The following is a 19,944-nucleotide window of genomic DNA, read 5'->3' on the forward strand; positions in this document are numbered from 1 at the left end:
TGTTTTATTTTGCAATCCTCTGAAAAATATTAAATATTAAACATGTCATACAGAGTGATGATATCAGTTATCCGTGCATAATATATATGTCCTTTTTTCCTTTTAACTTGCCCACTTCAGGGCCAACTACTTTTGAAGCAGCAATTCCAGAGAGTTAGTAAGAAAACATTAAAAAAAGAAAAACAAAATTGTATGTGAAGGCGTGAGTCACATGTTGTTTTGCAGAGAATTTCGTTCTAGAAGCTTCGGTTATAGTAGCCATTTTGTGAAAAAAAAAACTCAAGGTTACAATTGTCGTAAATAAATTGGACCAACTTCTACACATTTAAGTCAATAAAATAAAGATAATAATTAAAATGTAACTTTGTTTTAAAATCACTATAAATATTTTATTATAACTTAATTATAAATATCACGCATCAATTATTGATCGTTTTCTGATTGAATATGATAACTAGTTGTGCGTTTTATTATTTTATACTACTGTGTACCATGTGTGATATAAAGAAAATATCGATATAGAGAAATATGATGTATGTATTTTATTGTTATATATGTAAAAATCATTTAAAAAAATGTATTCGTCGAATTTTTAAGCGTATTCACAGTTAATGTGCGATTTTACGAAGAATACATTTAGATTTATGGTACATTTATAATTAAACGGGAATTATTTAGATGTTTTAGAGTATCACAGCTACAAATGCCTTGATTAAAGCCCCGTGCATTGTGATTAGTCCTGCGCTTCAGGTCTACATAGTTTAGGCTAATATAAAGTTAATATCAGAATGAAAAAATTATAAAATTTACAATTAAAATGTAACTTTGTTCTAAAATCACTATGAATATTTTATTACAACTAAATTATAATGTCTACCGGATTTAGTCGAGACTGATTAAAACTATATTAATCCTATCAATCAGTCTTGATAAAGAAATGGTTAGTTTCGAAACCGGTTGACATTATAATTATAGTATAATAAAATATTAATGTTATTTTAAAACAAAGTTACAATTGAATTATAAAATAGAAAATCACAAAGTTAGTGCTTCAAATATAAATTATAATAAAATTTATTTTTACCCCCCTGGGAATAAGATCAGGGACATCCAGCATAGTAGGTATGGAAGTAGAAATACCATATTTTGGACCGGATTTTGATGTTTTATCTAAAACAAATTTAAACATTTTTTCATATTTTGTTATTTTAAAATTGTTACATGAAATATTACTATAATTTAATCTTTTGAACAAAAATTTCCACTTTTGTGCTTGGAGAAGAGATTACATTCACCGTTTATTAATTGAACTTAATTAAGGATATAATAGTCTTTTTTCTACGGATGTCAAATCAAATACCAAATGTGAAAAATACGTATATAAATACCGCCATAGTTTTGGCAAGTAGGTACCTATCTAATCAAAAACCGTAGTGAACATACCCCGTTTGAAGTGAGCGGTTTTAGGGACTTTCACAATGGAATGCCGCAAATAATGGCTTCCTTATTGCGAGCGAATTTAATTATTCAATCATATTTTTACATTGAGGTGAAGAAGTCGTTAAACTGTATTCACTAGGAAGTCGTGTGCCCCATTACAGTGAATGCATCTACCAATTTCCTGTGTGTATTATGTGTTTCATTTAAATATGGTCTGAACATACTTAGCGTCGGTGATTTGTGGCAAAAAACCGTTTTATGTACGTGTCATGACAGACTGTCAAATTCCGCGGCGGCCATGACAGTTTTTACCGAGAAGCAGTTCCTTTTATGAACGGGCGGGACGAACGCGCGATCACGAACACGGATGCCGCCATTTTGTTCGGAATTTTATTCAAATGCGGATTTTTTAGAATTTGTTCTCAAAACGATCGCTTCCAGGAAAAGCGTTCGAATAATATGTTCATAAATTAAAAATTAGCCATTATTATCACAAATGATTTGATGGTGTGGATGTCAGACCTTGAAAAGTTGTTTAATTTAAAATTAGTGGTCAAAAAATAATTTTATTAATTTATCGCATTCACATCTTATAAGTAGAGCCATAGTAACTTATTTCAAGGATTTTTTTTGACCTCCAATATGATAATTTAAAAAAATATGTACAAAAATTATCATAATTGGATACATTAAACAAGGTACCTACTTATACGAGTATACCTTTTAGTACAATATGAAAACTTATTATTTTCCCTCCGATTTTTAAACAGCGGTTTCACTTCACATCTTGACCAATAGCACAAGTCTATTTATCGTTGATTGGAAGATATTAATCCATAGCGATTAGTAATTTCCAAACCAACTAACCAACTAACCATCACGTCTCTCCTTCAACGGTAGGCAGAGCGAATAGAGCGCCATACTCCTCCATCTTTGCAAAAATTCTTCGCCTCTTCCCCATTCATGCATCTTCTCATGCATACTCTCCGACACATTAATCACGCTAATATTACTATTAACGTTTCTTCACTTCTCTGCACAGGTGGGTAGAGAGGATGAAATGCCACAATCTTCTGTAAATGACATACACTCCTAGTTACATACATGCCCTCTGGTTATGTAGACTTTTTGACCCTATCAGATCTGATTGATCTATCTGGTCAAATGAAGTTTTCTTTTTGCAGTCCTCGTTTTGTTCTACCATATATACTTTCTTAGTCATTTTTCATTATCCGTTTGCTCCTTACGTTCAAATCACTTTACAATCCTTTCTTAATATAGTTTTTGTTGCATTTAAATCTAAGTCATATATCATAAATGTGATCCACCAAAAAAATGGGTACGTTCTCAAAACGATTTAATTTACCGTGAATACATGAACATCGCGTGCCGTGCGCTTTTACGAACGTGTTCCACATTCGAACAGCTGCCGATGGCGCGTAAAATACGCCTAGCGTCAAAATTTCATAACCAATTTAAATACCCAACACGAATTTTACACTCTTCTTCTTCCAGAGCACTGTAGATGGTCGCGTCTGAGCGGCTTTCTTTTGTTGCGCAACGCCTTTGTTATTGATATTTGGTAAGTTCATTACATAAATATGTAATTATTGTCCGTTGACTTGTACTCCTTTTGGCCGCGCGTTGGGAAAGTGATAATTTATTCTGCATACACGAAATTATCGAAATTTGAAGGTTAGAGTTAAAGAATGCCAAATAACCGAAAGCGAAACCGATGATAATCGGGTCAAAAAACTATGAATGAAAATATACTTAATTTTTCTATTTACTGTATATACCCGTATATATATATATATATATATATATATATATATATATATATATATATATATATATATATATATATATATATATATATATTTATATATATATATATATAAATATATATAAAAAACTAACTAACTAACTAACCATCACGCCGCTTCCCCGCAGGGGTAGGCAGAGAGAATAGAGCGCGAGAATATATATATATATATATATATATATATATATATATATATATATATATATATATATATATATATATATATATATATATATATATATATATATATATATATATATATATATATATATATATATATATATATATATATATATATATATATATATATATATATATATATATATATATATATATATATATATATATATATTTATATAAATATATATATATATATATATATATATATATATATATATATATATATATATATATATTTATATATATATATATATATATAAATATATATAAAAAACTAACTAACTAACTAACCATCACGCCGCTTCCCCGCAGGGGTAGGCAGAGAGAATAGAGCGCCACACCACTCTGTCCTTGCAAACATTCTTCGCCTCTTCCACGTTCATGCATCTCCTCATACATACCCGCCGATTGTTACGACTCCTACTATATACTCCTACTATATACTCCTACTGTATATACTATATATATATAAATATTTATATATATATATATATATATATATACGGGTATATACAGTAAACAAAAATTTAATTATGTTTTCAAATGTATATAGTGAGACCACAATATACATATTTCTAATTCTAAACTATAAATTAAATGTTAAATGTGTTCAGAGATTTCCAATTAGAATATTTAAATATTTTATTTTTTTATTTTCGTGAAATGCTATGAAAAATAAGAAACCACGTATTTAAAATACAGGAATAATTTCACTGGCCAGCAATTTACAACTTTTATTTTGTAACTTACATGAAAATATCTGATCTTTATGCACTTTGCATAGCTGAATTCAAAAACGAAAGCAAAAAAAAATGTAGCACGTGAGATTTTTTAGTTATGGATATTTTTAATTCTGATATTGACAATTTTTTCTTATTATTTATGTATAAGTGTATATGAACATATAATGCTATCGTATTCAATATTAAAAAGTTAATATATTTCCACTGTTACTCCATAATTATCAATATTTCTTTTGAATCCCTTAGGCCTTAGACTAAAACATATCTAGATACCAACCACTATTACGGTTTCAACGTATGGGTTCCATAAAAACAATAATATGACGGCAACAAAACTTGACGTGATACAAGCTTGTCACCACATAGACTTTGAATAAGAACGATTAACTTAGTCCAAATCAGTCATCAAAATTTCAGTTACAAAATCATTGTTAGCCAGTGTTTTCAACGCCCTCTGAATGTTGAAACCGACTTAGGTTTTTAACATCTGTAATTTGAAATTTCACAATTTTATTATCTCTTCGTATACATCGATTAAACTTGAATCATGAATAATGATTGTTTTTGTTGGTATTGAATTTTCTCTTTCTATAAAATAAACACAGGCTTTCTACATAAATGTGGTTAGTTTTTGCTCTGCATTTCTCGCTAACGGGAAATTCAAAGGCATGAACAATAGTCATTTCAAGCCGATAGAATGAAGCAGATATTTGTCAGTTGTATTAGATAAAGATATTATTATTTCAAATAAATTTGTATGTTGGTAAAATAATAATGGAGAATTTTCAATACAGAAGATTACAGATATTGATGGAGTTTTCAATGAAAGAAGTTGTAAGGTCCAGATTCGAATTGTAAGATTGAATAATTTAACACTTTTTTTAACAAAAAAAAATAGAAAATCAATGTAAAGAATATATTTATGTTGTTGATGATGCTCAGTTGTTGAATGTGATGTTTTTATATATATTTATACAAAAACGATATCAACACTTCGTTGATATTTATGAAGACTGATTAGATATTAAAAAAGTCATATATGATAATTTTTCACATAAAATACGTTATTTTTTTGGTGGAAAAAATAAAACAGTTGGTATTAAAAAAAATAACGTTTTAAGTAAAACTTTGCTACAAAGAACATATTTAAGAATGGTACATTTCCAATGATAATTTTTTTAGGTAAATAATAGGTAAATAAATAATTAAAATAAGTAAGTACATTAATATGTATAATATTAACATAAATAACAATAAATAATTATAATAAGTAAGTCAATTAATAAAAAGAAAATTGGAAAAAGGAAAAGTTTTAAAATTTGATACAATTAAGTAAAAATTCAAATAAATAATCGTTATCGTTCGTCATTATTTCAATTAGTAAAAATTTCAGTCTGATAAATTTCGTGCATTGGTTTAATTGACGTCATGTGGTTTTTATTGGTAAACATCGGTGAGTATTGCTATTAATCATTGATATCGATTGCGGAATGATCAATATCGTGTTTTTCTTTTACTAACCTATAAGTGTTATTTTTACGAACAAGATAATTCATTCGAGTACGAATGATATGAAGAAAAAAAGGACTATTTAAATAAATTATTCCATTCTGAGAAAGAAAGTACTTAAACAATTGCAATATGCGAGATAATTTATCAATTAAATTACCGCTCAGTGTTGCAACACTTTTTCTGAAATATCTGTGGGTTTGTCACACATAACCATTATTGTTTGTGGCTTGAGTCGGCGCGCCATAGAAAAAATGGATTTTAATTTGAATTTAAAATTCCATTTGTCAGAGTGTTCGCAACTGCAACTAGAAGTGGTGCCAATGTGCAACGGTGCCATTTAAGGTGCATTTATGAACACGATTGCATCATCGCGCAATTTTAAAAGGAATCATTAAAACAACTTGGTGCAATAAACATTTCACTTAGAGAGAGTGGTTTTTTAAATCATTATGATATTTATGTTTTAATAGACTTATATTGTAGTTTAATAAAATCAGCAGTGAGATAGCAGGACGTTTAGTTATCATCCATCTGATCCTTAGCTCGCTTTAAATGAACTTTGCACCAATTTTATCTCATAATTTTGACATTATTAGCACTGTTCTTAAGCATTGTATCAATGAATAAGCCAAAAACAGCAAAGCTTTGAAAAAGCTGATCGATCTTAAAAGCGTAGATTATATATCAGATATAACTAATTGATATAACCCAAAAAACAAACAAACGCAATTTTTCACAATTTGTGTAAACGCAGATGTGACAGTTCGTCAAGAGAGCTACATTTTATTAATAAAACTGCATACTGAAAATTTTTGATGAAATTTTATCTTTTTTTTCTTATTTTTAGTGTAGGCCTTGTGGCCTGTTTTTAAGAGGGATTAGCCTCCTGCGATGTTGATTCCCAGCTGCCAATCCATCGCTTACATTATTTTATAATTAAATTTAAAATACACCACCCTTTTTTCATTTAAATGGTGTATCGTGTTAAAACCGCATTTTATCGCCGCTTTTAATAACGAATAAATTCATAAATTAACGAATTATTGAGAAACGGCGTAGAAAGAAAGATAAACAAACGAATACACAGTGAAAGTCGAGACCGCCAAACGGTTTCATTCAAAGGTCATGTCAATATTACATAAAAATGTTTACGAGTTACCAAATCAAGCGAATTACTTCATATTAAGTCACGATACTTATTAGTGTTTCGTTATTATTTCTGACACAGATGCTCAAAATCGTTATTACACTATTAACAGGTGATTACCTGTTATAGGTGTCCCAACTTGAAACGAGGCATCTTTAATTTTTTTTACGAAAGAAGATGGAAGTCTCAAAAATACTACTAACGTACGAAAGGAATCCAACAACAGGGCATATAAACATATTCAAAGAATTAATGCTTCTTGGATGTTCTATTATGGGTACCATGATGAACGTTACACAAGTATTATATTTATTTATAGATTTGGCGTTTGATTTTAAGAACTCCATTTTAACATATGTAGTACATATCGCTCACTCTTTTCAACAACGTCGTATATCAAAAATCGTATTTTTTCAGTCGTGCGTGTTTTTAGAATGCCCAGAAAATGTACTTTATCCCAGCAAAGGCGGCATATTTTAAACTTAATATTTACCCGCTATAGGGCAGAAAGTGTTGTTTTTGCATTTTGAAGAAAAGGTATATTTAAAATATTTTTTTAAATACAATAAATATTTTCAAATGGAGAAAAAACATTCAGGTTTTACCTAAAAAGATCTGTTGCATAGCAAAAAGTTCAATAAGTGGGTTGATGTTTATTTTTAATACATTTCATTATATTTTTAAACTTTAAAAACGATCTCCTGAAAAATCAAGTTTTTTGTTATATGATGTTGTTGAAAGGAGTAAGCGATATGTTATGATTTTTAGAGTCTACTATATTGAATTTTATTGTTAAAAACACATAAAAAATAAAATTTGTGACAATCGTATCGTCTTATCATGGGATTTTGAAACTAATGTTAACCTTAGTTTAAAAATGCCATAACAAGGCTCTGTCAGTTTTGTTTAATTTTTTATTTTTTTGTGACATTCTTATTTGTGTTTCAGCCTTGTTAACCTTAATCCTAAAATGGGAGACGGAAATTATACATCGGGAATATTATATTTGTGACTTATGTTTGTTATATGTTTAAAATAAATAATTAAAAAAAGACATGGCCGAATGATGTGATCTATTTCAGATCTACTCACCTCCATTATCCATTTATGAATAGCTCTTTTATATAAAAGTTTCTTTTTTTAATGACTTTATGGATAATTGATAATTATTATACTGGCTATATGTACAACTGACCTATATCTACGTATACTAGCTACATATGTCTACATTTATAAAATGTTTGGTACGATTATTTTCAGGAAATCATAGCAGAAATATTTGCAATGACGCAAGTCATAAAAATATTCTCGCACTTGCGTAAATAGCGGCTTGAAGCCATCAAACGAAAATAAGTAATTTTAATTACTGAAAGAGAACAAAAATGCAGAAATCCGAGGAATTTCATAGAAATTTCTAGGACGTTAATAAATCGTGGTAAAGAGCGTGGGAAGACTCTTAAGAGATAACATTCCGTTTAAAAAATAATAGTTTGCCGGTGAAAATTTTTATTTCATATGCATTCTTTGCTTAGCTTCATTCACATACTACATAGACAATACTGTAATCGGTTTACAATACGTATTCCTATTGTTTTACGAGGCCTTGAACTGCATTTGTAGAAATATACAGGTTGGGGAAGAATACTGTAGCCAATTGAAGACGCTATAACTGTCTTCAGCAACACATATTTTTAATTCATTAATTTTACGATAATTTAACGTAGATTAAAAATATCACTTATTGGTTATAAAGCACTTTTTATATTAAAAAAACTGTGTATTAAGTTTCTTTCAACCATTTTTATGGCTTTTTGGTACGAAAATAGTGTAATGCAAATATTTTTACCGATTTTATAACGTAGACATTCGTTGTCACCGTTGATACATTAATTTCCTTTTACCCACTTTTAAGCTATTTTTAAGGCATGTTTAGGGTGCTATGATACTTAAATTATATTAAATAAACTTTTTTGACTTTGCCAACTTCATTACATATAGTATTTTAACCTATTCTTAAATGTTTTATTATTATTATCTATTCTGTGGATAGTAGTTTCATTGATTATTTTCTGTATTCTTTCAAACGGTTGCGATAATCGACTATATATACTATAAATGCATTTTTTATCAATTAACGGGCAGCATCAACTGTCAAATTCTCATAAATACTCTTAATTGACTCAGCTGATAAAAAGATATATTTGTAGTCCAAAATATCCATATTACTAACCACGCGTTAGAATAACTGTACTCTTACATAAAAAATAAAGTAAGTAGTTCCATATATAGATATTCTTACGATATATACGGAAGCTTAAACTGGTAAATCAATATTTGGGCTTATTATTTAATGATCCAGTTTAAATGGTGTTAACATCTACCCACGTGACAATAGTTGAAATATGTAAGAGTATTATAGATGTCCGCCTCCGTAGTGTAATGGTCAGCACGCTCGGCTACCGTTCTGGAGGACCCGGGTTCGATTCCCAGGGGGGGTAAGAATAAATAGGAGTGATTTTTTCACTGTAATATTTATTCAATATTACCCTGGACTGGTACTTGAAGCGGAGGGCTGATCATCTTTCCTTCATGTGTAAACGATCAAGATAACACTGCGTTTATATGACGCAGTGCCCTATGCACCATTGGGGTGCGGATAAGGGTTTTATTATTATTATAGATGAACGACACTTGATGTTGAATTATGCGAAAAAATAAGCGTTTAAGATTTTTTTGTTCATTCAGCATCATTTGGTATCTAGTATGTCAGAATTTAAAAGTATGCAAGTAAGTTAGTTAAAATGTTATGGACATTCAGTTAAAAATAAAAGTATCATAACGCATCTAGTTTAAACATGAGGGATTCTTTGAAATCAGTAAATCGTGTACTTAATCCACCATCACTGGGTTACTCGTATGTCAGGATTTGAATGTATGCTATAAGTTACTAAAAATGGTAACGTTATCTAGTTTAAATTAAAATTGCAAAACTAGTTTCAACATGAAGGATCCTTTAAAATATAGCATATATTTAAAAAGAATACAAATTAAACTAAAAGTATATAAAACTTAAAGGACATATCGCTCACTCCTTTCAAGAACGTCATAAATCAAAAAACTTGATTTTTCAGGAGAACGTTTTTAAAGTTAAAAAATATAATGCAATATATTAAAAATAATTATCAAGCCAGTTATTAAACTTTTTACTGTGCAGCAAATCTTTTCAGGTAAAACCTGAAGGTTTTTTTTACGATTTGAAAAATATTTTGTATGTTTAAAAAACTAATTAAGCACTACATTTTCTTCAAAATTCTAAAACAACACTTTCTGCCCTGTAGCGGGTACATATTAAGTTAAAATATGCCTTTTTTGCTGGGATTTAGTACATTTTCTGGGCATTCCCAAAACATGCACAACTGAAAATTGACGATTTTGATTTATGACGTTCTTGAAAGGAGTGAGCGATATCTAGTTTTAACATGAAGGATTCTTTGAAAAATAGTATAAATTAAAAAAGTATACAACGGAACAAAAAGTATCTTAAACTAAACTTACATATTTCAACACGAAGAATTCCTCAAAATAAAGCATGTATTAAAAAATAATACAATTTTATCTAAAAGTATATTAAATTTATTTTTAACATAAAAGGATTCTTTGATATCAATAAGGAATGACTGAGTCGCTTGAATGTCAGGATTTCAATGTATACAACTTGAACTAAAAGTATCTTAAACTAAAATTACATATCTAGTTTCAACATAAAAGGATTATTTGATATCAATAAGCAAGAAATGACTGTCGCTTGTAAGTCAGACTTGTATCAAGGATTTAAAAGTACCTAGTCAAGTAAGTAAGTAAAATGGTCACGATATCTAGTGAAAACTAAATGAACTTCGTATTTTAACGTTCAGTGTACAGGCTAAATTAATATTTTCCATTAGAGATTGACGCAAATAAATTAAATAATAAAGTTTCATCAAAATCTGCAGTGAAGTTTCGTTTCTTTCCCAAGAATTTCTCAGAATTGTGACACTTTAGTATTCCGTTCACGATCTGAAACGAATTCGTGTTCTTCGCTTGGAGACGTTATGAAATAATAGAAGTCGTCATAATGTAAGAAGCAACGTGCGAGTATGATGGACGAGCGATGCTTTGCTTATTATATTATGTCATATTATAAATTCAGGAAAGGTTTAGTCACGTTTTCCTGCGCGCTGTGTTACAGCAAACACTTTAACTTAAGGGAGAACACTTAATATAAAATATATAGATATAATCATCATCGAACATATATCGCTCACTCCTTTCAAGAACGTCATAAATCAAAAACTTGATTTTTCAGGAGAACGTTTTTAAAGTTTAAAAATATAACACAATGTATTAAAAATAAATATCAAGCCACTTATTGACCTTTTAACTGAGCAACAGATCTTTTCAGGTAAAACCTGAAGGTTTTTTCTCCATTTTAAAAATATTTAGTTTATTTCAAAAAATAATTAAACAATACCTTTTCTTCAAAATGCAAAAACAACACTTTCTGCCCTGTAGTGAGTTAATATTAAGTTAAAAATATGCCACTTTTGCTGGTATATAGTACATTTTCTGGGCATTCCAAAAATATGCACAACTGAAATTTGACGTTTTTTTTATTTATGACGTTCTTGAAAGGAGTGAGCGATATGTATTTCATGCGTAAGAGGGAATGAAACACGTCTTAACATTAAATATACTATTGTTACTGTCTTCAGATGGTCTCAATGGTATTGTAATTAATTAATGGAGAAAATCTAGGTTTGTGAACAAGTATGTACACACACTCAAAATGTTGTAAATAAATTAACTTGGTCAAATTATAAGTATAAATAAAAAATAAAAAAAATTATATTTTCTAGCGTTTCTCAAGTATGTAAATACAAGCAAGGATTTGGACCTCACGAACAAATTAAAGAGTTTCTGCTTAGTAAAAAGCTTTCCCCATTCCACCACATATGTCTCTAGTGAAGTTTTAGTGAAGTCAAGTACTGTGTTCCGAGTTCGATTAATATATCTATTAGTTTTAAGAATTTAAATAATGTGGTTAAATTATGTTCAATTCATGTCATGAGTAAAATTGGTCAATGTTATACGTATGTAAAGTGATTACTTAAACCAGCCTATGACGGTCGCAAGCCCCGTAAATGCCCAGACTTTCATATTCTTCTTCATTAATATTAATATCTCAAAAAATAGTGTAAATTTTACTCCTCAAAATTACATAAAATATGTGTTGGTCCTTCGAGCCGGATTCATGATACAAATTTTATTCCGTCATAAATATTGGTGTTGAGTTATTTGAACAGAAAATTAAAAATGCGCATTGATTGTTATTTTTTCGCTTCTCTCTCATAAGCTGTTAATTCGTAAATTAAAATTTACTCCTGAAATTTACACAAAGTATGTGTTGGTCCTAAGAGCCGGATTCACGATACAAATTTTATTCCGTCATAATTATTGGTGTTGAGTTATTTCGACATAAAATTAGGCATGCTCATTGAATGCACAAATTTCTTCGGTATTTGTACGAGATTATGCTAATCAGACCTTACCTGTTTATGTAAAATACTCTAAAACCTGCCGACCGTTGCGAAATATTCGCATCGTATTAGGTCCATACCACGACTCGAGTGGGTCTTTAGAAACGCGTATTTAAATTTATTAAATAACACACATTAACTTCATAACAAACCAATATAATTTGGTGAATGCAACATGTGAAAGAATGTGTAATTTATTAAAAATTATGCGTACCTATGCAATACGTTGCAAATTAGTTATATGAATATTTAAATATTTAAAGATAATCGCACAAATATTTCAATTCATCGTTAACATATAATACTAATATGAACAATGAAGCAAGAAAGACTTAAAACCCACCGCATAAAAATACATGTTCCCAAGTAATATATATTTTTTAATATATAAAATGTCACTTAAAAAAGCTCTCAACAAGCAAGAGCTCAATCTCTTTATTAAAGAGGCTTAGTCCAATTAAAATTATAATATTGTATTAAGTAGAAATGTATAGAAATGGTATTTAATTGCATAAAAAATGTAGCTATATTAAATAATAATAATAAATTGTCATGCATTTTTCTCTCTTTATTTGATTTGCGGCTTTGTATTTTAAAACGTCTTTTATTATTTATTTATCAAATTTCTTGTACATAATTTATGTATATTTGCAGGATTTTGCTAAGAAATATTAATAACCAACCAACCGAGAAGATATAACAGTGACAGTTTCAATATTTGTATCTTACACATGTGTTTATAACAAATAGATAGATAGTGCTTGTATATGAGTAAAAACGAAATAATTCAATAAATTGAAGTTTAAATGCTAAATAATTACCACATTGTACTGTCTTGTTCTTCCTGGCCCCATCTCAACGTTTCTCCAAAGCATGAAAGATCTCTTATGAGATATTAATGGCGTCAATAATTCACAGTTGATTCGTGTCAAAAAGTTAGTAGAACGTGGGAAATCTTGATAATGATGATGTCAAGATTAATTTAGTAACGTACGATTATATTAATAATGTGTGTTTATTTACAAATCTCTCGTATATTTTCTTCACAAACACAATACAGCACTGTTTTCATTCGCAAACATTGAACAAATAAATCATTTAATATAAATTTGGTCGCGTTTCAATGAACCCAACCTCAAAACAGGTGTGCTGTATTAAAAAAAAAACAAGTCAAGCCTTTTGTTTTATAATGTTGCCAGCCTGAGTTACGTCATCAGATCATATTTCTACATTTGTAAAGATTGTCAGGTATTAAGTGTTACACGTTACGTGATGGTATTTACGGATATATTGGTCAGAAAATACAGTGTCGAATTGAGCATTAATTTTTTTTTTGTATTTATTTTCAACTTAATATTTATCGTTTTCTCTTGAAATCTATTGTGACACATGTTTTTTTCGCGTCATTTTTAAACACCGTTACAAACACGGTGATTGAAAATGATGCAAAATGCATCGATATAAGTGTCATGGTAGATTTTAAGAAAAAGCGGTATTTAACAAGTAAAATTTAATAAAAAATGGATAGATATTGCCATAAATTGACTCCCCAATCAATGAATGAAATCTTAAAAGAATTTTTGGATATATTTACAGTAAATAATTATCGATATTAATATAATCTTGAGGTAAGTATATTTTTGTACACTTGTATAAGACCAAACGCAAAAATGGTCTTATTTGAGTATTTAATTTATATATTAAATTTAATTATCACGTTATTCCACACAATTTAAAAAAAAAAATCAATTAATTAGATACATACTTTCACCAATTGGTTTGGAAGTCACTTTGTGGTAATATCTAATCCATTTTGAATTAAACTTTTATTTGATAAATACCATTATTTCTGAAAAAAACATGAGATACATTTTGCATTTTTTAACCTTACTGGCTTAATAATTTCATTAATTGATTTGGCAGTCGCTTTGTAGTAGTAATATCTATCCGTTTTTAATTTAAGAAAATAACACTATTTCTTAAAATGTATTGTGATACATTTTGTCTGTTTTAACCTTTTTTAAATAAAAAATGGCTTTGCATATAAAATATATTGCTTTTGCCAATGTGAAGTAAACTAAATATTATCACTTAATTATTTAATATGATAGACTAATTTTTAAACCATAAATTAATTCCGTTCAATTAAAAAAAATAACAAATAGTTTGTAGTTTAACCTTACTGATTTAAAAAATTTCATTTATTGATTTGGCAGTCACTTTGTAGTAATAATATCTATCCACTTTTTATATAAGTAAATACCGCTATATTTAAAAAGCTGTTTTGATACATTTTTTCTTGTGAAAAAGGCGAAATGCATTAAATAGATTTTAAAACATTGTGGTATATACCAAATAAAACTACTTAAAAAAAACATAAGTAATAATAAATTGATACAAATATATTTTTAAAATATATTTATTTCTAAAAGGATTCGGTCCTGGTGGTAAATTTCATTAACATACATAATAGCGTTCGGTTTCCAGACAAGTTTTGTATGAAAAGTGAAATTCAAGGTGTGGCTGGCGCGAAGCGTAAGCAGCTCCGTAAATTCTTTAGCTGACTTAGTTATATAACAGTATCTCGAAGCTAAACGCTCAAACACGCACCGTTTAAATAATACACACATCTAATTGAATTTATTCAGCCTCCATTTCCATGTTGAGATTGATTCACGTAATGATCTTCCACAAGTCATCAGGGATGTGAAAATTTTAAGGAGGTTTTGTGACAGCTGTTGCGGCTGGAATATTTGGAAGAGAAGATTTTAGATCATTAAAAAATATACATTAATAAGTACGTTCATCACAAATTTAACTTTTCATTCAAACCCTTATCCACACCCCAATGGTGCATAGGGCACTGCATCATATAAACATAGTGTTATCTTGGTCGTTAACATATGAAGGAAAAGTGATCAGCCCTCCGCTTCAGGAACCAGTCCAGGGTAATATTGAATAAATATTAGGGTGAATAAATCACTTATTATAAATTATTTATTTGACCCCCCTGGGAATCGAACCCGGGACCTCCAGAACGGTAGCCGAGCGTGCTGGCCATTACACTACGGAGGACAACTTTTACTTAGTTGATAATAATAATATTTATATGAATTAACAAACCAACCATCACGCCACTTCCCTGTAGAGGTAAGCAGAGATAATAGAACGCCACACTACTCCGTTTTTGCAAACATTTTTCTCACTACTTCAATATTAATGAATCTCCTCATTATCAGCAAATACTTTTACTATTGACCTGATCACTTTCAAGTATTTGAAAAAACTTGATCATGCCAACTTTTACTCGATTATTTTTTTTAAATTCGCCTCAAAAATTTGTTGAATCGTTATTTTATCACTCATTCATTCTACACTTCCTAACCACCTTGTTACTTTTTTATTTTTATTTTTTATCGATAGTGCTTATCTCAATCTTGCATTCATTCCTTCTTTTGCCTTCATAACATCTATAATACATCCTTTTTCCAATGTATGATAGATCTTCATTCGTCTGAGGGATTGAATTTCGACTGTGTTCAGTCTTCCTTCATCCTTATTTTGCCAACTCCATGCTTCACATCCATATATTAATGTTGAAACAAGAACTCTGTTGTGTCCTAACTTATAGTACATATTTTAACTTTATCAAATCATTAAATACTATGGAATTGAAGGAATACCAGTACCCCATTATGCTAGTTTGCTTTCACTGCTAGGCTTTTTTTGTATTTTGACTGCAAACAAATTAAATTCAATTTATTTTGAAAATTAAAAACATTGTTTCCCTTGTGGTATGGTAGTATAACACTCTCATTATCATTCATCGTTCACTTAAGTGGGATTACATAAAGTGGACGATGAATGATAAGGAAAGTGTTAAATTGAACTTCTGTATTTTATTTTTATTTTGCAATAAGCCCTTCAACGAGGTATCAAGAATTAGTTAACCTTTTTCCAGACAAACATCTGGAATGTTGCGTTTCCCAAGAGACGTAGAAATTGAGAGTACGATGACGCAATCAGATAACTACTAATAAGTAGGTCTAAACTATTCCGGAAGTTTATATTACATTTTATTATCAAACTCGTTCATTAGGCAACGAACTAACTACAGATTTGTAATAGAATAAGCCTTAAGTAATCTCATATCTTTGTCTAAATCTGAACGACATTAATATTATCATTTTAATGATTATTTTTATAACAAATAATAAGGAATAATTCGGAAAGAATCTCACCCAGATACCGCTCACTCCTTTCAACAACGTAATATATACAAAAAAATCGTCAATTTTCAGTTGTGAATGTTTTTGGAATGCCCAGAAAATGTACTATATCACAGCAAAAACAGAATATTTTTAACTTAGTATTTACCCGCTATAGGGCAGAAAGAGTTATTTTTGCATTTTGAAGCAAAGGTATCGTTTGATATATTTTTTAAATGTTTATTTTTCAAATGGAGAAAAAACCTTCAGATGTTACCTGAAAAGATCTGTTGCAAAGTAAAAAGTTCAATGAGTGTCTTGATATTTATTTTTAATACATTTAATACATCTAAGACCATTGCATTATACAGGTTTCAAGAATTGATGCAATATGGATGTTCAATAATGGGCAGAATGGTGAACGTTACACAAGTGTTTAAAATGATCGCTTAATCCAGTCAAATGCCAGGTCGTTAGCCCTGTAAGATGCTCAGTCTTTCATTTTCCTTGATAAAAAAAGGAAGAATGATACATGTTTCATATAAAGTTCAGGCAACTTTAAAATAAAAATTTTACATTTTAAGAATACATTTTTTTGCATTTTTTTTATCGATCTTTATAGATGAATCTGGTCAATTCATAAGGCGATATATCGGTCTCATTTCATTTAATTTTTCTTTTGATTTTGTGAAAGTAGGTACTTTGGCAGTTTTTAGAAGCCAGTATATAAAATTAAGCTAAAAAAATCAATAATTAATCATACAAAGGGTAATATAACCTCAAATGTAAATAAGCTTAAATGGTTTACATAAATACTTTAATATATCTTATAATACTTACTCTATGCCTCTCTAAAAAAAAGACTAAGCTCTTGTGCTTGGAGAGGGATTTCATTGTTTATTGATGGTACTAAAAAAAGGATGTAATGCAGTGTTTTCTATGAATGTAAATTTCAAATGTGAAAAATACATATGTAAATACCATTATACACATATAAATGGGTACTTTTAAAATATAAGAACACACATCATTATAACGCATATATGTAAAACGATAATTAAACTGGTAATTTGCACCTTTAATAAGGTTTTGCAAAATTACGAACATTAATTTTTATGGCGTTGAAACTAAGTGTTAATTTTGAGACAGTCTCTGCAATACATTTCGTACGCACCGATATTTTGGACCGATTCCAGTGCGGTTTCTTCTGGCCGCTGCAGAACTGGTTTGCATCAGATCCACTTTCCATTTCTTGGACGCACACGACGAGGCAAGGTGTTCTCGAAACGCCTTCCATTTTCACGACCTTCGCGCGAAAGACAGATGGTTCTCGCTGACACGACTCTTCGTGCTTTGCTGCTCCTATGCGCTCCTGTTACTTTCGAGATAATTATTGCCGTAGTACTTATATTATTACGACATTTTGTTACAATCAATCAAAATCTAAAAATACACGACTTTAAATTTAAAAATTTAAAACTAACTTAGTACGTAACCATCGCGCCGCATCCCGAAGGAATAGGCAGAGATAATAATCATAGAAAATAATAATAAAAATCTGTCTTCCACATTCATGCACCAATTATTCCGACTCCTAACCGACCACATAAAGTTAAAATTGTTTAAGTTTAAGTAATTGAAGTACTTAATCAAGCCAAGATTTCTTCGGTCTTCTTCTGTTTCTAGTACCAACCGAATTTGCCTAATTGAACTTAAAAATTAATTTACAGATACTACTTCATATCTAAGCATTCAGATTAATCAAAAATGAAAAATAAATTTTAGCATCGTCGATAGATATATTATATTTTAGAAAAGATAGAAAGAAAAGGAATACTATAGAGTTTCAGGGAAAATGGAGTAAAAATAATAAAGCTTGAATAGAAGAGAAAAATAAATAATATTTTTTGAATATTTTCCGCTGATACTTTGTGGGACATTTTATAAATTTTATAAAATTAATTAACTTTGTTTTCACCACATTTTTTTTAAAGATACGATTTAACCTACCGGTTTCGACAAGAACTTTGTCATTATCAGGGTTTATTTTAATTCAAAAACATTATAAACATTAAAATTCTTTCACCAAAAACTTCCACACACTCCGTAAAATCCTAAATGTTATTTTTATTATTCATTGCATAGCAACCCCAAATAACAACTTTAGGAATTACTAAAAAAACAGTATGAAGCTGCGCACGCATACGTTAAGTGGAGAATACACAAAACACAAAAACTTTATTTTAAAATTTAAAAAAACAAAAATTTTAGGAACAGAAATTGGAAAAATATCAAAAATAACTTTTATTTAAATTGAAAATAGTGTCAGAAGTGTATATTTAGAGGAATAGGGATAAAATTAGAAATTTAAAATAAAGGAAAAGAGAATTTATTTTAAATAGATTAAAAGAGATTATATACATCCTTAACGTTACTTAATTGTATCTATGTATTAATCTTTCGAAAGTGGTTATGACATATTATATTTAAAAAAAAAATGAAAATTCCAATATTTTTTTGCTTCTCACCTACAATATTCCCATTATCGACTATAATATTTTCATACACTGTCTATAATTTTTCTTTTATTTTTCAATAGTCGTGGCCCAGGAGAGCTTCAAATGCCCCGATGACTTCGGCTTCTACCCCCACCACTCCAGCTGCGACAAGTACTGGAAGTGCGACAACAATGCTGCTGAGCTGAAGACCTGCGGAAACGGCCTGGCCTTCGATGCCACCGACTCCAAATTCCTGACAGAGAACTGCGACTACCTTCATAACGTCGAGTGCGGAGAGCGAACAGAACTTGGTAAGGGGAAATTTTACACAGCATTTTGAGTGTCCAAATACATGTTCACAAATCTGGATTATCTACAATTATAGGAGTTATTTTTCATATTATTTTTAATGTAAATGACCAGACCATATTCTTCATCTTTGATGAGATGTCAAAAAAAATATGAACTTGAAAGCCAAATATTTCAATAATCTTACCACAAATATAAAAAAACATAGAACGTATTAAAATTCTGAAAAAATATTTAAAAGCCCTTTTCTCGTGTTGATCGAAAAAAACACACTAAAGAAATAATACGAAGGAGTTATTTTTCGAATATTTTTTTTGACATCTCATCAAAGATGAACTAGTATATGGAAGTCTGGGCATTTAGCGGGCTGACGACCGTCATAGGCTGGATTCGAACCTCACATTCTAATAAAAGAGTTTTTGCTCACTAAAAAGCTTCTTTTCATTTCACCAATAGATGTCTCTAGTGAAGTTCTAGTGATTCAAAAACAGTGTTTTAAAATTGGT

General features: G+C 29.4%; 1 protein-coding gene across 3 annotated transcripts in view; it reads left to right on the forward strand.

Moving 5' to 3' along the window:
- Gasp (Chitin binding Peritrophin-A domain-containing protein Gasp) overlaps window positions 1-19,944 on the forward strand; it is a 39,595-nt gene that overhangs the window by 4,417 nt on the left and 15,234 nt on the right. For all 3 annotated transcript variants that reach the window (XR_015837599.1, XM_088260651.1, XM_088260650.1), the window contains exon 2: window positions 19,231-19,440. Coding sequence is in view for 2 of the 3 variants with exons in the window: in XM_088260651.1 (XP_088116777.1) it covers window positions 19,231-19,440 (210 nt within the window). In the remaining variant the exon portion in view is untranslated. The remainder of the gene's footprint in view (window positions 1-19,230; window positions 19,441-19,944) is intronic.

Source organism: Brachycentrus maculatus, unplaced genomic scaffold (genome assembly GCF_059751285.1).
Source record: "Brachycentrus maculatus isolate JH-2025_06_01 unplaced genomic scaffold, ASM5975128v1 h1tg000139l, whole genome shotgun sequence".
Lineage (NCBI taxonomy): Eukaryota > Metazoa > Arthropoda > Insecta > Trichoptera > Brachycentridae > Brachycentrus > Brachycentrus maculatus.